The sequence below is a fragment of the Tursiops truncatus genome, chromosome 6, assembly GCF_011762595.2.
Source record: "Tursiops truncatus isolate mTurTru1 chromosome 6, mTurTru1.mat.Y, whole genome shotgun sequence".
NCBI classification, from domain to species: domain Eukaryota; kingdom Metazoa; phylum Chordata; class Mammalia; order Artiodactyla; family Delphinidae; genus Tursiops; species Tursiops truncatus.
In genome coordinates, this window is record NC_047039.1 from 111,799,219 (window position 1) to 111,820,710 (window position 21,492).

The window sequence follows — 21,492 nt, forward strand, 5'->3', positions numbered from 1 at the left end:
CAGAGACGGGCAGAGAGCCAGGGTTCTCACCCCGACTGGCGGCCCGAGCCCTGGGCAGCCCCGGGTGGGGCCTGAATCCTGCCCTGGCCCTGGGCACTTACTCAACCTCACCAGGTACCAGCACACCTTGCAGGAAAATCGTGAGGCGAGGAGGGGAGGCCTGCGCACACTTAGCGCTCAGCAGACACCAGGATCCCTACTCTTCTCAGCTGTCTCCCCTTACAAACAAGAGAAAGCCTGCGTGTCAGCACAGGACACCTGAAGCAGCAGCCCCGCTGCTCTGGGCTGACGCCTGTGCCCCCGCCACTTCATGTGCTGAAATCCTCAAGGTGATGGTATTGGGAGGTGGGGCCTTTGGGTGCCCTAAGAAGAGGCTCCAGAGAGCTCCCTGCCCTCTCGCCACGTGAGGCTACCGTGAGAAGACGGCTGTCGGCCAACGCTGAGCCTGCGGCGCCATGGCCTTGGACTTCCCAGCCTCCAGAACTGTGAGGGACATTCTGCTTCCAAGCCACCCAGTCTCTGTGACAGCAGCCTGAACGGACTGAAGCATCTGCTTATGCTCCAAAGGGGATTTTGCAAAGATATTTGGAAATTTCTATTTGCATTTAAGAGAACCAACATGATCAAGCCCTATATTTCCCTTTTAAAAATGTCTTTCGGGCTTCCCTGGTGGCGCAGTGGTTAAGAATCCGCCTGCCAATGCAGGGGACACAGGTTCGAGCCCTGGTCTGGGAAGATCCCACATGCTGCAGAGCAACTAAGCCTGTGAGCCACAACTACTGAGCCTGCACTCTTGAGCCCACGAGCCACAACTACTGAGCCCGCGTGCTGCAACTATTGAAGCCCGCGCACCTAGAGCCCGTGCTCCACAACAAGAGAAGCCACCGCAATGAGAAGCCCACGCACCACAACAAAGAGTAGCCCCTCCCTGCTTGCCGCAACTAGAGAAAGCCCACGTGCAGCAACAAAGACCCAACGCGGCCAAAAATAAATTTTTAAAAAAGTCTTTCAAATATAGTGTTGGTGGGATTTTAGAAACAGACCCCTGATCCTCCTGGGATGCCACAGGGTGCCCACCCTGAGGGGCGGAGAGAAGTGCCCCTGAGCCGCAGCACTCAGCGTCTTTCCACTCTGGGGAGAGCTGGACCACTGCCCTTTAAACTCCCCGCCAGCTCAGGCCTGCAGGCCCTGGTGCAGGCCAGCAGGCGCATCACCTATGGGATGGAGACCCCTGCCCTGCCCCCACCCACTTGATCGGGCTGACCCTAAGAAGAGCAGGGCTGGGCCACTCCATCGGTACAGAACAGCATCCTCACGGCTACTGATTCTTTCCCACCACAAACCCCTCACCTCCGTGCCCACCGGGACCTGTGTGCCCTACTGAAGAATTCTCTCCTTCCTGCTGTCACATCCTTCCTATATTCCATTTTACCCCAGTATTTTCTCTCACTTAATCCACCAGGAAATGGAAAGAGTGGGGTAGGTGATGGGGGCGCCTTGGGAGCTCTCACCCCGTCCTGCTCCCCAGGACCCATCCTACCTGGAACTTCTGATAATGCGTCCTGGCACTTGCAGCCAGAGAGGAATATTCTTTTGCTATCAAGCTCTCCACGCTGAGGAGATTGCTATTCAGATGTTTGCCAAGCCACATTGCCTGAAGAAAGGAAAGAGGAAAAGAACATTTTTGTGAAAGGAATAATTAAGAGGACACCATTACAATGCCCGGGTCCTTCCATATGCTACTAGAAAAGGCTGTCACAGGGAAGCATAATTATTTCTGGCTGGAAGGAGGCCACCAAGGGAGACAAACCCATAAAACCCCTCCCAGCCATGGAATTCTGCTTGCCTGCCAGTTCTTCTTCAACCAGCCATTGACTCTAAATGGACCTGGGAAACCTACGCTTTACTGCCCTGGGCCTGCCTCTTCAAGCTCTGTGGACCATGAGTTCTTAACTCAAGAAAGGTTTGGAACAGGAAACACGGGGACAGGCCCTAATAGGGGTCACGACCCATACTCAATGTTCCTTTTTTCTTACAGAATGGGGGATGGCATATTCTCGCCAAGTGAATGTTTAGTTTATCAATGGCCACTATATATACTCTACCAGGGAAGAACACATTTGAAGGTATAATCGTGCAACAAAATGTTCTTAACACCAAGATTATACTGATGACCATTTCAGCAGCGGGATGATTCAAAAGGCCCCGGAGGGGGAATTCCCTGGCGGTCCAGTGGTTACGACTCGGCGCTTTCACTGCCGGGGCCGGGGTTCAATCCCCGGTCGGGGGACTAAGCTCCCGCAAGCCTCACGGCATGGCCAAAAAGAAAAAGAAGGCCCTAGAGGTCCCCCAGGGCAGGTATGAACCCTCATCTTTCTGTTCCTCGTGCTGGGAAATGTCAGCGACAAGATCAGGAAAGAGCCCATTAGGCTTTCACTAGGTATCATCTTATTGTAAAATGAGATTTGTGTGTCCCTACACAGCAGACAGGGGTGGGAACAGTGAATTTGCCCAAAGGCTTGTAGCTGAAACACCAGTTAGCGCCAGAGACTGCCAGGTCCCCAGGTCCAGGAGCCCCTGGTTTCTAACAGTGAAATGGTGATCGGGAGGGTGGACTGCGGACAGGAGTGAAAGCTGACAGCCTGACCCTGAGGAACGAGGCAGAAAAACTACAGAGAGATAGACGGATGGATGGATGAATGGATGGACAGACAGATAGGTGACAGACAAACAGAAGAGCTGGCTATCCTAACTCCAAAAGCAGGGCAGATGCACGTGGTTTTATGTAAGGACCAGACATCTTAATTCCTTTTCAGAATAAAGCCAGGCGCCAGCTAGTCGGGGGAAACCACCTGCCGCATCATCTGGGCCCAGGAGGAGAGCTGACAGCGATGATACAGTGATCAAGGAAGAGTTCGCTAATGTTTATTTTTTTAAGTATATAGTTGAGTTACAATGTTGTGTTAGGTTCTGGTGTATAGCAGAGTGACTCAGATGTATATATAGATACTTTTTCAGATTCTTTTCCATTATAGGTTGTTACAGGATATTGAATATAGTTCCCTGTGCTCTACGGTAGGACCTTCTTGTTTATCATTAACTTATGTTACCTGATGCTCACTAACCAGGCTTTTGCAAACACAGAGTTCCATCTCGGATGAGTATAACTGAAGACGCTTTGGCACTTCAAAAAGGAGCCAAAAGATTAAAACCATACATGGAATGAAGCTTCAGCTTCACGACAGGGGTTGCCTCCAAGGAGGGAGAGACAAAAAGGAGTGAGGGAAGTGGGGTGAGGTATTTGCCGTATCTTTAAAGTTCTACTATCTTTGAAATGGAGAGAAAGTCGTCAAAGCAAATATGACAAAATGATAAGTACCTGTAAAATCCAGGAGTGGGATACATGAGTATCTCTGGTGTAGCTTCTCTGCTTTTCTGACTGGTTAAAACATTTCATAATTAAAATTTTACGAGTGAATCTGAAGATTCCACACCAAAAGTCTTTGCAATGTGTGTGCCATTTGACCCAGCGCTTCCCCTTCTAGAAATGTATCCTAAGGATGGAACCAAGGGTTTGCCAGGATGGTGGCCATGTAGCCATGAGAAAACCCTGGAAGGAATATCCCACACATTCAAAGAATGCTTATCTCTGGATGGTTGGGGAACTCCACTTTTGTTTTCTGTATTTTCTAGGTTTTCTACTACAAACACATACTGCCTCTTGTCATGAGAAGATAAGAAGTAGGAGAGAGAAAAGATGAAGAAAAGCTCAGTTATGTTGAAAATTCGCAGACGTGCAGTCTCATTCCGTCTCTGCAGGACAAATGAGATACTCCCGTATTACCACACTTAATATGATACACTTACTATAGTTGTTTTCCCCGAGGCGGGTGGACCTAATATTACAATCTTCGGCACTGTGGAATAAAGAGATTTGAGTGTCACCATTCAATATGACAAAGCAACCTCCCGCGTCTGCAGAGCTCTGGGTGTATGTATTTCTTTCCTCCCCAGATTTCATTTTCTGGGAGTGACGCGGTCGTTTGTAACCCAGTGGCTCCGAGATGCTCCCACCACAGAACACACTCTCTGTGTTTAGAGAGGTAAGTGATCACTGAGATGGTTTATTTTTCTGTCTCCAAGGGGATGTGGACAGGGTAACTTGTTTGCCAAACTAATAAATATGAAGAAAAATTGGGATTTCAAACACCATAAAGCATTTTAAACAGAGACTTTGTCTCAGGGACATGCTCTCAAATAAAGCTGTATTTTATGTAAATCGACCTTCAAAGGTGTTTTTTTTTTTTTAATATCTATGCCTTTTTATTTAGCAAATTGTATTCCCCATCATTTTACAGAGGGAAATAATGGGGAAAAGCCTGGAGTGTACGGGCCAGATTTATAAAACCCCAGATAGAAAAGGCTTTGTTTTCAAATATGGGCATTTCTATGAGGATGGAAACCACTGGCTTCGGTGTGATACTCGTGGATCTGGAAGGCTCCCGACCCTGCAGAATTCCCGAAGACACTACCAGACTAGCGAGTAGGTACTGGCCATTGGAAAAGAAAAAAAAAAAAAACCCAGCATCTTAAGAAAAGTGCTGGAAGGCTTGGGTCAAAACGAAGGAAACGTAATGTGGTGTCTGGACAGGTGAACCCACGCTGGTTCCTCCCTGAGTGCCACCTTGATGATGTCATCCCTCCCCCAGCTGTGGGAAGCGAGGGGTGCAGCACCCAGGTTGGGGAACCAGGCCTCTGCCTCTGCCTGTCAGCCTGGCCCCAGCCCACCGGGAAGGATGAACAGGTGTGCACAGCAACTCACGGGTCCCGTTCCTGCCAGGCCTCCGAGAGGGAGCCTCATCCAGGTGGAGGACCTCCTAGTTTGGGAGTGGACACAGAGAAGGAACTAGAGGGTCTGGCCCCCGAGTTCATGATCATCAGCAGACCTACACCTGGCCAGGCTGCTTGGGTCTAAACAGACTTGTGCCCCAGTTCACAGCACCTTCTCACTTTCAGGGGAAACGCAGAGGGCAAGTTCAGGATAATTCACTGATTCACTCCACAAACACCCATCGAGCGCCTCATCCAAGCTCGCACTGGGCTGGATGCCGCCAAGGAAAGCAAGGTGGCCTGAGGCCCGCACCGGGTCCGCGAGGTGATCGCGTTAGACCTGAGAGGGAGGGCCGGCCTCTGCCCCGTCTCCGCGAGGGAACTGCCTCTCCCCAAGCCCACGAAGGATGTCAGACACACGTCACAGCTTTCTGCTGCTGCCTGATGTCTGTGTGCCTCCAGCTGACGGCCTTAGAGCAAACACTGTCGCTGTCCATGTTTCTAACTCTGGTCCACTGGCCCCACTGTTGTGAAATGTAAGCAGCTTGCTTCCCGGAAGCCCAAAGCCTTTCCTGGGGCTGGTGATGTGAATCAGGCTGTGGGACAGGAAGGCCCTGGTTGGGGCAGCACCTGGCCTGCTGCCAGGAGGCACGGCCAGGCTCCAGCTCAGCAAACCCCTGCACATACCCTTTCTCTCCAGGTCACGCTCGGCAAGGGAGCCTCCGGGCCTCCTCAGCAGGGCGGACTCAGCTGCCAGTGTCCTTCTGGCCAAGGGGCTCTGTGTTCCTTTAAGACCCCTTGGACCCTTGTTGAGGGGCCTGACCCTCACCAGGAGGCTGGGATGTGTCCTGGCATCCTAACAGCCTCGCCTAGCTGGGGACCCTGAAGGTCGCCCAGGAGCCCCGAGCAATCCTCTCCCTTGACCTTGGACTTCCTCGCTCTTCTGATGATGTTCTTCCCATGTCCCTACCTTGTCACCCGTCACCTCCCCATCAGGAATGTCCTCCTCACCCCAACCCCCCCAGCCCCACTGGCTTCCTCTTCTGAGATCCTCACCCCACTCCTGATTAAGGGGCTGCTGCAGCCTTGGTGAGTCCTGTCGCCCTGCTGAGCAGCTGAGCGGGTCCCCAGGGGGCGGCAACCAAGTCTCATGCTCCTTTCCTGCACCGGCGCTGCGAGGAGCCACACACGCAGCAGGACCTTTGGTGGCCTCCTCCTCGGCTGCCGCCCTCTGTGGCCACTGAGTGTTTGGTTACCTTTGTCTCCACCATCACTACCTCCTCACAAAGGCGTCTTCTGCCAGCTGGCATTCTTGGTTGCAAGCTGCAGGAACCAGATGAGGCTGAGTCGGGTAGAGAGGGGTTTATTCAAAGGCCAGCGTGGCTCAGAGAATCCTGCCCAGGCGGGAGGTAGGCCCGGGGCCACCCACCAGGAGCAATGCCCCACGTGAGGCCACCAAGGGGTGTGGGCGGAGCAGCACACACTGTTGCACACACTGGGCCCCTGACACTGCAGCCTGCGTCCAGAACGCCGCTCACGCACGGCCACGGCCACCGGGAGCCGGGCTCTGCAGGGCCGCCAGGGACAGCACCTCCCAGACCGTGTCCACAGTCGGGGCTCCACTGAGTGGAGCAGCTCAGGGCACAGGCCCAGGGCAGGCAAGGCACTTTCGGCTGCGGGGGTGGGAGCCAGGGCGGGGCTTCACAGCCCATTCTCTGCTCTGGCCTTGTAACCTGGGGCAAGGCCTGCCGGGGCCCTGCAACCTGAGGGGAGAAGCCACAGCAAGTGGAAAACACTGCTTATGGGATGAGCCTGGAAACCAGGTGGCTTGGGGAACACTTGGTCAGGGGAGATCGGAGCTGGGATGCCACAGAAGGCTGGCGGGGAGGGGCAGGATCAGGGCAGCAGGGAGGGAGGTCGAGGGCGGAGGGGACTGGTGCGCTGACGCAAAGAGCTCGCTCGGACCGCGGGGAGAACGCCTGCTTGCCGAAGCCAGAGGAAGACAGGGCGGTGGGGCGGCGGGGGGAGGATGGGGGTCTGGCTCAGGTGCCCGACGCCCTGCTGCCTGTGCAGGGCTCTAACCCCAGGCCTCCGCTGAAGCTCCCTAGAACTTGGGCCAGACGCAACAAGGCCCAGGGCCTGAGGGACCGGGCAGACGGGGCTGGCCGCACCTTGACAAGAGCATTTTGGGAACGAGCTGACTCCCAGGTTGCACGTTCATTTTGACAAAAGTTATGAGGCTCCATGGCTGCTGGGGAAGCCCTCCCCTTCCTGGCTCTGTAAGTGGCACCCAAATTGTACACATCTATGAAAATACTTTAAAAGGGGAACATCCACAGCCTTTCTCCCCACCTAATTTCTTGCACACATTTATGTGATTAATTTCAGTTTCTTAAAATCTAACACCTTGAAACTCCAGGCCTGCTCATGAGTAATTATTTATAAACAGTGTCATAAAAGGCTGCTTGACTGCCAAGAGTAATCAACTTCTTCAACCCACTTCAAAGGAAATCAAAAACCCTTTCCATCCACAGAGCCTTTTGAGGTTTAACTAGGAGCATGATTTAAAATTCACAAGAAAACCCTTAGGTATTGGAGCTCTAATACACAGCTTTCTTGGACAAACGTTTGATAAAAAACGAAACATACCATTATACACACCATCGCCTTCTTTCATATTGCCCAGGGCTACTGTAAATGCTCACTTTGTACTAAATCTGGTTTTCTTGCAGCGAAGGGGCTGCCAGCCCCTGTGCCGGCGGCTCCCCTCATTCCCTCACATGCACGCTCACCGCCAAGAGTCCAGAGCCTTCTGTCCCTCTACACTAGCCATTGGCCATGCCACCGTGCGTCACAGCGAACCCCTACCCACCCGACGCCCACATCCAGGAGGCAGAGGGTTGAGCACCCGGCTGCAGTTAACACGGGCCACTGCGTGGCCGGGAGAAGGCAGGACCGACCAACCCACTAGCCCGGGGCTGCAGAAGTGCTCGCTGGACATCAGGGGACCTCTCCAGGCCTCCTGTGCTCTTCTAGAACCACAAGGGTTGGGTGAAACTCTTTTCACCTTCGCCCTCTCCTAGAGAAATTCCGGAAGCATGGTCTTCTCCCCTCCTCCTCCGGCCCCACATTTTTCTTCACTTGCAGGTGGAGGCCTGGGCACGGAAGGGGAACTCAGAGATGCCCCTCTCTTCATTTACGTGGTTGAGCCAAGGGGCAAAGATGTCCCAGCGCCCCTCAGAGCTGCCGGCCCAAGGCCTGGGAGTGGGGATGGAGGGCTCTGGGAACAAATCAACCCCGCAAAACAGTGGTTACTGGGATCCAGTGACTCGACTCCCTGAGAGAGCACCTGGACCAAAAGCCTGGACTCCAGCCATGGGGGAGGACAGCCAGGAGGCCAGCCCCCAGCTCCAGCTGAACGGGGAGTATCTGAACTCTCCACCCCTACTGGAGAGCAACAGAGCAGGGCTCTGTGGAGGGCAGCCTTGGAAAGGAGGCCCCGGCACGAATGTAAAGGGGTGCTGAGGAGGGTGGAGGGAGGTGGGAAAGGGCAGAGGAGCAGGTTCTTACAGGTGGCTGCAAGGCCAGCGCCTGAGAGGATGGTCCCGCCGATGCCGACTGCACTGCATCAGATGACATGTGAACTTAAGAATTCTGGTCAAGTGGATAGTTTGACACTGAAACTCATTTCTGCACACAGAGGAGCAAGAGTAAAGCATAAAGATGGACTGTGCCTCAAATTTCAGGCTCTTGAATTTCTAGCCGGGAGACTAACGAAGCCTTCAGGTCTGTGGTAGAACACACAGCGTGGCACACACGCCCCTAAACAGAATTTTTCAAACCATAAGTAGCAAGGGCCACCACAACCCAACTCAGGGTTCAAATGGTTGTATTATTATCAAGTGTGGTTTTCATTTAGAAAATCCTCATTAAGCTTTTTCACAAGTGGACACTTGCGTGGCACCACCTGAAGCCCGGCGGCAGCATCAGGGCCTTGTCATCCCTTCCCACGGTGTCACTGACCAGTCGCCATGGATGAGGCCGGAGCTTTGCTGCCTCCGTCTCTGTTACCAGACATGCCCATTTTACAGAGGAGGAAACTGAGGCCGAGAGAGAGCAATGATCTCTCGCCGTTTCGTCGCACTTAACTAGGAGATGTGAGCACAGATGTGCTGGAGGGTCCCTGGTGGGGGGGATGGCGGGAAGGGACACCTCCCCGAACTGCGCTTCCCTGCACTTCCCTGCTTTTGCTTTGCTCTTCACTTTGAGTTTACTTCACTGTTACTTTACCTTTATCTGGCCTTCAACTTTTACTTCTTTTGACTTTGCTTTGCTGTATTGATTGGGCGGGAGCAGTACGAGAGGGGAACACGGGCAGAAGTGCTCCCAGCAGCCCTCAAGTAACAGAACTTAGCAACACCGGGCCCTGCGAACAGCCGGGGGGCAGGGGGCTGCAGAAACGTCTTCCTCCGGCCAACGGACGCCACTTGGTGAGGCCAGGGCAGCAAGCTGGGGTCCGGAGCAGGGACCACCAGGAAGCAAGGGGACTTCTCACCCCACAGAGCACGAGCCTCCCTCTCGCCCCGACCAGAGCACCAGGGAACAGAGGCCCCTTAGAAGACTCTCCGCGGGGCAGACTGCAGCCCCCACCTCCGTCACCCCCCCAGCTCAGTCTCCGCCTGGGGCACACGCGCTCACACTCAGCGTCCATTCTCGAATATGCCTCCCTGGAGGCTCAGAAAATGGCACTCCTGGGGCTCTCCGCACCACACTGAACCGCCCTGCTTAGGCCTCTGAAACGGCCCCTCACTCCGATGCCCTGACCCTGCCCAGGCCACGTGGAAGAGGCCAGGTGTCCCTGGCAACCTGCAGGCTTGGAGTCTCCTCTCTCCCCGTTTCTTTTTTAAACTACTTAGCATCCCCTCTCATCTTAGGCCTCTGAACCCCATCACGGGGCACCTCAGGCCTCCATCCCTCTCGACTGCACCAAGCCCTCACTTCACTGGTGCGCTGGCAGCTCCTTCAAAGCGGCTTACGCTCCAGTGAAAGAACCATCACAGCTCCGAGACACTGGCCTCCCTGACAGCTCACACAGGACGGCAACGAGCCTCCACGTGGGCCGAAGCGCCTCCTCTCCCACCTCCCTGTCAGGGGCTCCGGCCTTGGGTCTGGTCGGCCTGCGCTCGCTTGGGCCAGGTTTAGGGAGCTCTGGAACTCATTAACGGGCGCCGACAACAAGACCATCAGGAAAACCCGAGTGTTGCCTGTCTGGGTAGACCAGAAACCACATTTACACCTGACAAGTGGAGTGATCACAGAGCTTAAACCCAACAGGCGACAGCAGCTGGGGCGTGCCAAGGCATTAATAATTAATTCTGCGGGCCATTCTGAGGTTTTCATTTTAATTACTTGGCAGGAGAATTTGTATGAGTTGTGCTCCAAAAGAAATTAAGGCATTTTTCAATTAACCACCTCCCCAAGTTGGCAAAACCTTTCCCCACCCTGTTCTGACCTCCCTTTAGACATGGGGAGGACAGAGTGGTTCCCAGAGGTTCCCAGGAAGGGGAGGGGAGGGAGACAGAGGGGGAGGGGGGAGGAGGCCCACTCCAGTGCTCACCGTAATCATTGTCTCGTTGCAAATGCTCAATCATGAATGTGATGGGGTCCTTGGGCTGCTGGATCAGGAGCTGCTCCAGCATGTTCTGTGGGCACAGGGCAGACACCCAGGTGGTTAGCACCTGCATGAGCACCCAAGGCCCCAGGCTCAGGTGGCCCAGCACCCTGGTATCGCAGTGGACACCAGTTACGGGGCCTGATCTCCCCCCTGCCCCCCACCCTAGCTGGCATCTGTTTGGGTCCCTGTGAGCAGAGGTGTGAGGGAGGGGCCGTGTGGGCTTTGCTGGGGAGGCACCCGGACGGAGGCGGAGCTGGAGGGATGGAGCGCCTGACTCAGAGCAGGCAGTCTCGGGGCCCTCGCCCCTCACTTCCTTGGTGACTCCCAGACCAGCCTCCTCTCGGTTTCTCTCCCGCGCTGCACCCGTTCACCCCTCAGAGCCCTAGCAAATGCTGTTCCTTCAGCTTGGAACACTTTTCCTCAGGCCTCAATGGAAACATACCTTCCCGATGATACTCACTAGGTCAATCCTGTCCTATGTCCCTGCAGCCCCCGTGCATCCCCTTTATCGCCTCCCCCTTGTCCCAGTGCCCGGCACAATCCCAGTAGGTGCCCCACGCGGACGTCTGCTGGGGGACGTGGCCATCGCTGCTACCTGTGTCCCTCCAGAGTGGAACAGATATCTAAAAGAGTCCTGGGATTGTCTGGTTATTTAACTCTAAGGGAAAGCAGCTTCCACGGTTCCAGAACAAAAGGCTCAGAAATTAACCAGGTGGCTGACAGCAGCCGGGCTGGTGCACTGAGGAGCAGCCTTATGCCCTAGGGACAAGCAGGGAGGGGCTGTAGCCCTTTGTGGGCAGAGGGAGAGCAGGGCAGTAAAAAACAGCATGAACCATGAGAAGTCCTAGCCCCACTCCGCTTCTCACCATCAACACCCTTCCTTTCTCTGGGCCTCAGGTTCCCTGCCCATTAAAAGGCACAGTTGGACGAGATCCCTAGTCATGTATCACTGGTGAGACGGTGTGAGATGATTTTAGATGGTTCTCAGATGAATATTTTAAATTTCACTCGGACACAGTTGCATATCTAATGTGCATTAGAAAAATCAGTATGTTGGGCTTCCCTGGTGGCGCAGTGGTTGGGAGTCTGCCTGCCAATGCAGGGGACACGGGTTCAGGCCCTGGTCTGGGAGGATCCCAGATGCCGTGGAGCAGCTAAGCCCGTGAGCCACAACTACTGAGCTTGTGCTTCTTAACGGGAGAGGCCGTGACAGTGAGAGGCCCACGCACCGCGATGAAGAGTAGCCCCCGCTAGCCGCAACTGGAGAAAGCCCTCACACAGAAACGAAGACCCAACACAGCCAAAAATAAATAAATAATAAAATAAATAAATAATCTGGTTTATACTTAAAAAAAAAATTCAACTTGATGGCAATACACTCTGAAGAGTAACTTTAAAAAAAAAATCAGTATGTCAAACCTATGATTTCAAGAACATTGCTTAGGATGAGGTGAAATAAGTTAATATTTTTAAAGTGGGTTGATTTAAAGAAATGATTAAGTTAAAATGGAAATCTGGTTTTGGTTATATGAATCTATACCTGTGATAATATTTCATAGACTCATACCCAAAAAATGAGTGCTGGCAAAAATGGATGAAATCCAAATAAGGTCTGTACTCTAGTTAATAGTATTGTACCAATGTCAATTTCCTGATTTTGACAATGTACTACAGCTACCTTAGATGTTACTACTAGGGGAAGCGGGATCAAGGGTACACCAGAACTCTGTACGATTTTTGTAACTTCCTGTGGGTCTAAAATTATTTTAAAATAAAAACATTGGGAATTCCCTGGCAGTCCGGTGGTTAGGATTCAGTGCTTTCACTGCTGTTGCCCAGGTTCAATCCCTGGTCAGGGAACTAAGATCCCACAGCCTCGCTGCACAGCAAAAAAAAAAAAAAAAAAGGCCAGAAAATGGAAATGGTAAAAACCATGGAGGGAGCACACAAATGACTAAGGACTGGAACTACTGGACCAAAAGCTTCCTCAGGCTGCTCCTTCCAACAATTGCTATGAGATACACCAGATTCTCTAGAGCGCAGCACAGTGCTCCCAGGAGTTGCCCCATCCTGCCCACCACCCGGTGCCTTAGGACTCAGCTAGCCATCTTCTTTAGTTAATTGGCCACTCAGTTTTAGAAATCTCTCGTGTGCCCTCTATCAGTTAACACTTTCCAAAGGAAGCCTGTGTTTGCTGGAGAGATGGAGACTCAGGTTTCTTAGTCTGAGTTCTTCTCTCAGAGCTGTCAGAGGCTCAAATGGCCACTGGCATCACTAAGGAGGTGCCTCTGGGGACGGGGTATACCCGGAGGAGCAGACAAACGCTCCAGCTTCCCTTTGGCCCTCAGAACCTCGGAGTGGCTGACAGTTCCTCCAGTCCGGCTCCTGAAAGCCTTTACTTCCACGAGATGCAGAAGGGAAACCTGGAGCACATGCAGGGGCACGGCTTTGCCTAAGGTCACACAGGGAGTAGGTAGGTCAGGTCAGGAACTCAGGATGAGGGCTTGGGAGGTGCCCTGAACTCTTGGCCCTGAGGAGGAAGGGCCAGGTATGAAATGCTGCTGTCCAAACCACAGGGCTGCTGTCCCAGGAGGTGGCCCTCTCAGAGGACGGAGAGGGCCACCTTCAACGCAGACACTCCCCAGCTCAGAAACCAACACTGCAGACGGCCTGGGAATTGTCAGCACCAGATGAGCCCCTTGGAAACCACCTCTTGCAACCTGGCGTCTCACTGATGGGGGAACTGAGAAAAGGAAGGGACCTCTTCCAGATCATGGACTTCACTGGGGCGGGGCCAGGACCAAATCATGGCCAGCATGGCCTGCCCCCTTTCCTCCCTCCAGGGAGGGTCAGGGAGCATCTTTTGGTCGAGCGGTCCCTTGGGATACGATGGCACAGGAGTCGAACAACCCAATTTGGGCGTCCTCTTGGGTAACAGACGTGACCCCTCCCTGATGCGGCGTCGCCGGCGCGCAGCCGGACCGCAGCAAAAGGTTCCCCGGCCACCGCCTGGTGTCGCGACAGGGCAGGGCTGCCCGGGTCACCTGCATCAACTCGAAGACGTGGTTCGCCTCCCCATACTGGGGCATTTCCGGGGGTATGCGGTGCGGGGCCGTGGTCGCGTCCATATCGCGGTACAACGCGTCCGCTCCCTGGTGACCGCTGTCGCTAGGGCCTCGCGTCATCAGCGCGCGCCGCTCCCTGGTGACCGCCGTCGCCAGGGGTGCCGCGCCGTTGCGTCATCAGCACGCGTCGTGCCCGCCCACCGGCGAGGCTGGAGCCTGGCCCGGGCACCCGCTTGTCCTCCGGCGCGCTCAGCCGCCTGGGGCAAGTGCTTCCCTGCCCTGGCCTCGTCCGCGCCCCTCTGCGCGCCCCCAGCGGGGCACCTCAAGTCTCCTCCAGCTGTGGCCTTCTGGGGTCAGAGGTGTGCCCTGATAGGGCCCCCCTGTGCTGAGAGACCCCAGTTAGGAGCTCCTTGAGCCACCCCGGCTATGCTCTCAGGGCCTCAGTTTCCCCATCTTTAAAATGAAGACGCTGAGTAGATGTGGGACAGGGTGCTTGAAAAAGGAGGGGCGGGAGGGTCGAGGGTCCCGTCGGAAACCCTCAGCCCAGCTTGCACCTTCTGAGCCCCCGAGACCCCGCCACTTGCTCCCGGGGCGGGGCGGGGCTGCCCCGTGACCCGATTGCTATGGCACCGGCGGTAACAGTCTGGCCCACGGCCCCGCCCCTTCTCACCTCAGATCTCCCCACCCCACCCACCCCTTCTCCCAAGCCCTGGGAAGGGCCTCCCCGCCCCTCCGGGGCCCCAGACACACACGGAGACACTCCAGCTTCAGGGCGCTCTGTGAGTGAAGGCCGCTCTAGGACAAGCAAGGTTAAAGCAGGCCCGGGGAGGGCCCACCCAAGCCCTGGATTTGGAAACTGGAGGGTGAGGGGGGTGGAGAACGGAGGGGGCCGCCGCTGCTGCCGCTGCCCTGAGAGAGAGAATTGGGGTGGGACGCGGAGGGGGGAAGGAAGTCTGCGAATCGTGTTAATGCCCGGTGGGCAGCCTGGTAGCTGACGCGGCACTGAATTGGGAGCTCTAGCTCTTGTCCGTTGCTATTTTTAGGAGGAGCTACCGTAATGTGAGCATTATGGAGCGGGAGTATGACATAGTCAATACAGATTGCCCAGAGTTCAAATCCTGGCTCCGCCCTTACTAGCTGTGCCAGCCTGCTCTGTGCCTCACTTTCCTCCCCTATTAAGTGGGGATTACGGAAGGTTTCCATGAACTAATATGTCAGAAGTATTAGTAACTGGTGTGTAGTAAGTGCACAATGCATAGGGGCTACTATTAGTAATATATCTCATTTAATCTTTGCACCAACCCTGAGAAATAGGTACCTTCATTCCCATTTTACGGGTGAGAAATTGGAGGCTCAGAACGGTAAAAATTTGTTAGCTGAGCCATTTCCCTTTTCTGGACCTCTTTCCTCATCAGCTGTTGATCATGGAGCGTTAGAATCAGACGAGCCCTTGAAAAGCCTCTAATCCAAACTCCCTCATTTTACAGATGGATAAACTGAGGCCTGGAAAGGGGGAAATTCTAGGCCAAGGTCACTTGTTAAAGGTAGAGCCAGGCTGGAACTACGCGTCCTGACTCCTAGCCAAAGCCTTTTCCAGCAGCTACCAGCCAGGAGACATGCCCTCCAAGGGGAAGAGGCTCGCTCCCCCTCAGAACTGCCTTCTCAGAGCACATACACACTTTGGTAGGCTTGTCAAATTCAACTGCAAAGACAGCTGGGGAAGAAAAGGAAGCTGCCTCACCCTGAACAAAGAACACAACCACCAAGCCTGCAATTTGCACTGGAGAGGTTCAGTTTGCTTCCTGGACATTTCTGAAATGACTTGCCTTCCTCCTCATTTATTTTAAGCCCTAGGCGCTTTTCATACCACGATTTAATCTTCTTTAGCAGCCTGAAAAAATACAAATCAATTAAAGCCTAAAACCTATCGGATAATCAGTTTTTTCCTTCCTCCTCCCCCAGATCAAGAAGTGCCTGCACCCTGCGCCTTTCATCCAGACTAATCTGGCTGCAGTGACTCTTGTTCAAGGGACGATCACTTTGGATAGCTTACTACAGCTCCTCTCACAATACTCCTGGTGCGCATGTCACAAGTCGATAGGATCAAGAACCAAGTCGGTTTTGCTCTCAGGGGCTCTTGGGGCCACCAGTCAAGGTAGGGCTGCTGTATCCCTAGAGAACTTGGCAGTTCCAGGAGGGTGGCAGGGAGCTGGGCACACAGGGCAGCCCCCTGAACGCTAGTCCTCGTTGCTCTGCGATGGGGAACAAAGAACAGTCTCACTCGAGCGAAGTGAGGCCCAAGGGTCTAGGTAGTGCAGGCCCTTGGTATCCACTCCCCCCCCCACCCCCAGCCACAGTCCATCTGGTATCTGGCGTGTTTCTCTCAATGGGCCATCACTGGGGGCTGGGGGGCGGGGGAAGGAAGGGAGGTATCCAAGATCCCAGGCTAAAGTCGGGCAGAACTGAGTGGGGGAGCTGGCTTGCTCCCGTCCTAGCTGCCTGACCTCGGCTCTGTCATCTGTCGTCTGTCATGTGGGGGTGATCGTGGTACCCGCTGAAAGGGCTGTAGCAAGGATCTGAGGTGATGCCTGTCCAGGGTTTACCCAGAGCCTCATCGAACCAGCTGGTATTAGGAGGATTGGGCCGAGCCATCTGGGATCTCAGCTCCAGTTCACCCTGCCCTGCACCCACCCACCTCCTGCAAATGCCCCTCTTGCAGACTCTGTAGCCCTTCTGGCCATTCCCATCTGGCTTCCCTGCTTGCTTTTCTCCTTCTCTAAACGACCGTTCACTTCACTTATCCTCATTGTCTGCCTCCCACTCTTAAAGTCCCTCCAGGGTAGGGAGTTTGTCTATTTTGTTCAATGCTGTGTATCCAGCCCAGCACCCTGCAGGTGTCTGGCACCTGGTAGGCACTGCGGCATAAATGAATGAACGAATGAATGAACGCCTGGAGTGCTCTGCACCTCCTTGGCTAGAAGCTTCTGTGTTCGCTCCCACAGCTCTGCCCGACAGTGGGCCCTCAGCCTCGCCCTGCCCACCGCCCCCGCACCTGCTCACGACATTCCCTCTTCCCACCCTCTGCCCAGGGTCCCACCCCTCCGCCCACCTGCCCTCCTCCTCTCCAAAGCCGGCCTTCTTTTCTTTTCTATAAATTTACTTATGTATTTATTTATTTTTGTCTGCGTTGGGTCTTCGTTGCTGCACATGGGCTTTCTCTAGTTGCGGCGAGCCGGGGGCTACTGTTCGTTGCGGTGCGTGGACTTCTCATCGCAGTGGCTTCTCTCGTTGCAGAGCACGGGCTCTAGGCGCGCAGGCTCAGTAGTTGTGGCGCGTGGGCTCAGTCGTTGTGGTTCGCGGGCTCTAGAGTAGTTGTGGCGCACGGGCTCAGTTGCTCCGCAGCATATGGGATCTTCCGGGACCAGGGCTCGAACCCGCGTCCCCTGCATTCTTAACCACTGCGCCACCAGGGAAGCCCCCGGCCTTCTTTTCAAACCTCCCCTCCCCCAGGAGGTCGAGCCCTCAGCAGCCTTGGCTTTTCAGGGTGCACATCACGCCTGCTTTTACCTGTCTTGATTGCTGTGTTTCTGGCACCCGCTTACCTTTTGCAGCAAGGTGTGGGCCTCGCTCTCCTTGCCCTAGGCCAGGTCCTGGTAAGCCTGCCTCCAAGCGAGGTAACAGAAAACCACTGCACCCCAGGTCGACTCATTTCTGCCTCCAGGATGGGGCTGGGGGGCCTTGGCTGGCTGTGGCACGTGTTCAACAAACAGCGGGTCCCACAGCATCCCCACAGCCCGGCTCCCCTCTCAGCTTGTGCTGAATGGGGCGGAGGTTAAGTAGAAGGAGGCCACTGCCCTGCGTGGCCCTGGACCAGGCCTGTCCCCAGTGGAGCTGCGCTGCTCTGTTGGCAAACACAGGCTACGGCTCCCAGGGGTGGCCTCAGGACGCTGCCGCTAGAGCTGCTCCATTCAGTTTGCAGTAGACCCACCTGGGCTGGTGGGGCACGATTGTTGGGCCCCCTCCTGGCATGGTTCCTTTTTTTTTTCGGCCGTGCCTCACAGCTTGCGGGACCTTAGCTCCCCGACCAGGGATTGAACCCGCGCCCTCAGTGGTGAAAGCTCAGACGGCCAGGGAATTCCCTGGCGCGGCTCCTTTATGGCAGCGGGGCTGCGTTTAGCTCCCAGCCCAGGACTGCGGCTCCCAGCTCCAGCTCCCCAGCCCTCCCTCCTGTCGTGTCGTGGAGGCCACCTGGTGGTCTGTTCGCCTTTCATCCCCCTGATGCCGTCTTCTCTTACCACAGAGACTCCCTCATTCCGGTCCTGCTGTGTGAGGACGCTGAGGGGGACCCATTAGAAACAAGCCTCCTCTCCAGCTGGGAGCTGGCAGGAAGCCTGGCTGTGTTCTCCGCACCCCCACCCCAGTGTTCCGGCCCCTTCCACTTGCAGCATCCCACTGGGGCCCCACCTCAGCGCAGCCTCCTCTGACGCGGGGCACGTCCAAGCCTGGGCTCCATGTGTGCCAGGGCCTCGTGGTGCAGGGACAGCCGGCTGTGGCACCTTCAAGGATGCTGGTTAGACATCAGGAAACCCAGGACCTAGTGCGTCTCTGGCACAAGCTTGCTGTGACCCCCTGGGCCTCAGTTTCCCCCGGAAGTTAAGGGGAGTGGATCTACTGAGCTTCCTTCCAGCCTAAACGTTCCATAAATCCGTGACCTGGAGCAGTTTGCACGTGCCCAGCAAACCTGTGGTGCCATGGAGGGCAGAGCCCACTGCCCCTCTCTGCTCAGACGAGATTCTGGGCACGTCGCGCACCTCCTGGATGGCACTGGGACAGTCTGTGAGGCACCAAGAGACAGCACTCCCCGCAGCGTCAATGTTTCCAACCAGGGTCATCCCTGCAAACTCCACAGGAGGCAGGGAGGGGGCACCAGCGGCCAGCTGAGGCCCGGAGAAACTCACGTCTACAGCTGAGGGAAGGAAGTCTTGTTTCACGGCAAAGAACGTGCCCCTGGAGGGTAAAAGGGCTTTGGGTTGGGCTTGGCTCCGTCGCGGACAGCCTGCCGGGTTCTTGAGCAAGTGCACAGCCTCCTAGGGCCTTGTTTCCTTCTCTGCAAAATGGGGATGAAAACAGTCCCTGCTCCCCAGAGTTGTGGGGAGCTGCTGAGCCCTGTGCGCCGCTGAGAGGGGCCGTGGGCATCTCACAACCCCCGAGCTGGATCCGCGGGTCTGGCCCTGGGAGCTCGACTCTCCTCTTCCTTGCACAGACTCCTCCTCGCCTATGAATGAGCAGACAGGATGATGAATGAGGTGAAGGAATCCCTTCGAAGTGTGGAGCAGAAGTACCAGCTCTTCCAGCAGCAGCAGTTCACCTTCATTGCTGCCCTGGAGCACTGCAGGGAGAATGCCAGCGACAAGATCCGGCCCATCTCCAGCATCGGGCAGGTGGAGGCTCGCGGGCTCACGGGCGGGGCCGGGCCTCATCCCCTCACTTGAACGCTGAAAAAAAAACCCAAGGCCCAGAGAGGGCCAGTGCATGTGTGCCAGAATCAGGCTCAGATCCTAACTGGTGGAATGAGCCGTTCACTCGTTCCCTCACCAAATATGTGAGTGAATGGCAAAGCGGTTGAAAAGTGTGGGCTCAAGACTCAGCCGGCCAGGGTTTAGGTCCCGGCTCTACCACACGCCACCTCTGTGACTTCGGGCCAGTGATTCATCTCTCTTTATACACTTCATCTGGGAAATGTATAAAGAGCAGCGCACACCTCCTAGGGCTCTTATGCGGATTTAATGAGATCATCAGCAGAACCCACTCTGTCGGCACCTGGTGGTGTCGGCCTGGGCTCAGGACAGGGATGTATGGGGAACAGATGCACACGGTCCCAGCCACTGGGTTCCACTGCGGTTTAGAAACTGCGACCTGCCACGCACATTGCTAGTCACATTTGCAGACGTTGTAGACGGGCCAGGAGAAGGGGATCACAGACCAGTTGTTCCCAGAAGCCCAGGAAGAAGTGGGATGTGTGGAGCCCGGTCCCATGGGCGTCAGCACCACCAGCGTGGTTCCCTAATTCTGAGCCCTGGGGAATCCGCAGCACAGAGTACCAAATTCTGGAGGCAGCTGTTTAGATACTAGGGTAAAAAGAGTCAGAGGGGCTGAACGGTGTACTTGGGAGTGATCAGAGCAGGCTTCCACAGCTCGTGACCCACGCCTTTCACACCAGGATCTCCTGGGGGCTCCTGGGCCCTAAACCCGCTCAACCACCATGTCTGGCACCGAGAGCCTGGCCTGGTGGGCGCACAGCTCTAAAACCTCCCAGGGGGGTTCTGCAGCGGGGGCAGCTTTAGAAACCCCTGCCCGAGGTCTGGGCCGCGGCACGGGAGTCCCTGGGGCAGGGCTCAGCCGGCCCCTCTTGCCGCCCTGCAGGTGCCCTCCCGACATGGCGAACTACCTCAGCTGCCACGAGGCCAGGAACCACTGTGGAGGCGTGGTCAGCCTCATCCCCATCGTCCTAGACATGATGAAAGAATGGGTCGCCCACTCGGAGAAGCTGCCCCGCAAAGCGCTGCAGCACGTGAGTGAGCCCCAGGCCACAGGCACCCAGCCTCGGCTAAGAAAAAACAAGTGGGCAACCGACACAAGATAGCCTCAAACCTATAGGGGCAAAACAGTGTTCAAAACCGCCCTAGAGACCAGCTGGTGGGAAACTGTAACTCAGCTGGTGACCTGCTTGATCCCAATCCCATCCTGTCCCATCCCATCCCGTGGGGCACTTTGCTACTAAGCTTGGTTTCCACTGGTTGATCCATTTTCACTGGTGCCCACAGTCTTTGCCACTTATTAACCCCCAAGGGGACCGCCCCACGTATGACTGAGAACCTCTTTTCCTCTCGTGCTGTAACTTCTAACTTTTCCTCGCCTCTGAGCGTCAGGCTCCGTACTGATGAAGAGGACCCTCACTTAGTGTTGCCTGTAGAGGGTGTGCCGGGGAGGCCGGGAAAGGGCTAGGGCACCGACTGTCCCGCCCAGACCCAGCTTTCCCAGCTGAGCCGTGCAGCTGGAGGAGGCCACTCAGCTCCCTTCCCGCCGCAGTGGCAGCCAGAGGCGAGACGCCACTCTCTGCAAGACAGGGCTGCTCCCGCCTCCCGGGATGCTGAGGGCAGCATGCTGAACTGCTCAGTGTGATCAGGTCTCTGGACCAAAGCCCAAAGGGGAACGAACCCACCTTGCCTCTCCTTTACTTGGGAGAGACTGAGAGAAGCCGGAAGAATTGATTTTGTGGTTCCCGCCCGAGGACAGTTACCTGGTTTTCACAACATAATTGAGGCCCAGACATTGTAAAATGCGTCACTGGCTTCCGAGCTTGCCAGAAGTACTGTCTGACTGTTGGTTTTTGCCTCTTCACAGGGGGCGACTTAGCTTCTGTATTCTTGCTTCCTAGGAGGCGACAGTCAAGAATAAAAAGCGTTCTGCCACCTCTTTGCCTGGCCTGGTTTCCTGGGACTTATCCCTTAAAGAAAACGACATTCACCCTAAGACCCCAGAAGATGCTGGGCAGTAGCCTCACAAGCAAAACCACTAGCAAAGCGCTACCACTGTGGAGGGGAACACACCCCGCTCCAAACAGGGTCCGCTGTGAAGAGGTTTCTGCCAAAGGCCCACAGAAGGCCAGCCCAGTAACTCCTTGTATAGTTAGAGACCTACTCAGACAAGAACATCTGAACTTTCCAGACAAAACTTACAACTGCCACCTCGATGTCCTGTCCCGAAGGAGCTGATCCCGCTGTTAAATGGGCAGAGCTGACCGATTTCCAGGGCAGCTGGGCAGAAGCGAGCAGTGGAAAACCACACTGCAGACGTAGCTCTTCACCACTGGTCCTTTCCCAGTAAGGCCAGGGTGGATCTTGCAGTCGTTTAAAGGTAGTT

At 55.3% G+C, this 21,492-nt stretch overlaps 2 protein-coding genes across 5 annotated transcripts in view; one reads left to right on the plus strand and one right to left on the minus strand.

The window, feature by feature from the left end:
• The window catches only part of AK8 (adenylate kinase 8), a 128,186-nt gene extending 114,501 nt beyond the window's left edge, over positions 1–13,685 (minus strand). For 2 of the 4 annotated variants that reach the window (XM_033858934.2, XM_073806742.1), the window contains exons 1-4: positions 13,549–13,685; positions 10,448–10,532; positions 3,868–3,917; positions 1,541–1,654 (exon numbers count right to left, since the gene is read on the minus strand). In XM_033858934.2, the coding sequence (XP_033714825.2) occupies positions 1,541–1,654; positions 3,868–3,917; positions 10,448–10,532; positions 13,549–13,632 (333 nt within the window). In that variant the 5' untranslated portion in view covers positions 13,633–13,685. Of the gene's footprint in view, positions 1–1,540; positions 1,655–3,867; positions 3,918–10,447; positions 10,533–13,548 lie in introns of those variants that run through there. The other 2 variants (XM_033858935.2, XM_033858937.2) reach the window with 2 other exon arrangements.
• Positions 13,686–13,766: 81 nt separating this feature from the next.
• On the plus strand, positions 13,767–21,250 carry SPACA9 (sperm acrosome associated 9). The gene is made up of 5 exons (XM_073806743.1): positions 13,767–14,378; positions 15,532–15,724; positions 18,833–19,006; positions 19,993–20,140; positions 21,008–21,250. The coding sequence occupies exons 3-5, from the start codon at positions 18,864–18,866 to the stop codon at positions 21,125–21,127; spliced, it is 411 nt and encodes a 136-aa protein (XP_073662844.1). The 5' UTR covers positions 13,767–14,378; positions 15,532–15,724; positions 18,833–18,863; the 3' UTR covers positions 21,128–21,250.
• Positions 21,251–21,492: the final 242 nt, after the last annotated feature.

Coding starts and splice junctions, on each gene's coding strand:
- SPACA9 (XM_073806743.1), top strand. CDS start 18,864: ATGATGAATGAGGTGAAGGAATCCCTTCGAAGTGTGGAGCAGAAGTAC. Junction 19,007..19,992: donor CGGCCCATCTCCAGCATCGG/GCAGGTGGAGGC, acceptor GCCGCCCTGCAG/GTGCCCTCCCGACATGGCGA. Junction 20,141..21,007: donor CCCGCAAAGCGCTGCAGCAC/GTGAGTGAGCCC, acceptor CTTGCTTCCTAG/GAGGCGACAGTCAAGAATAA.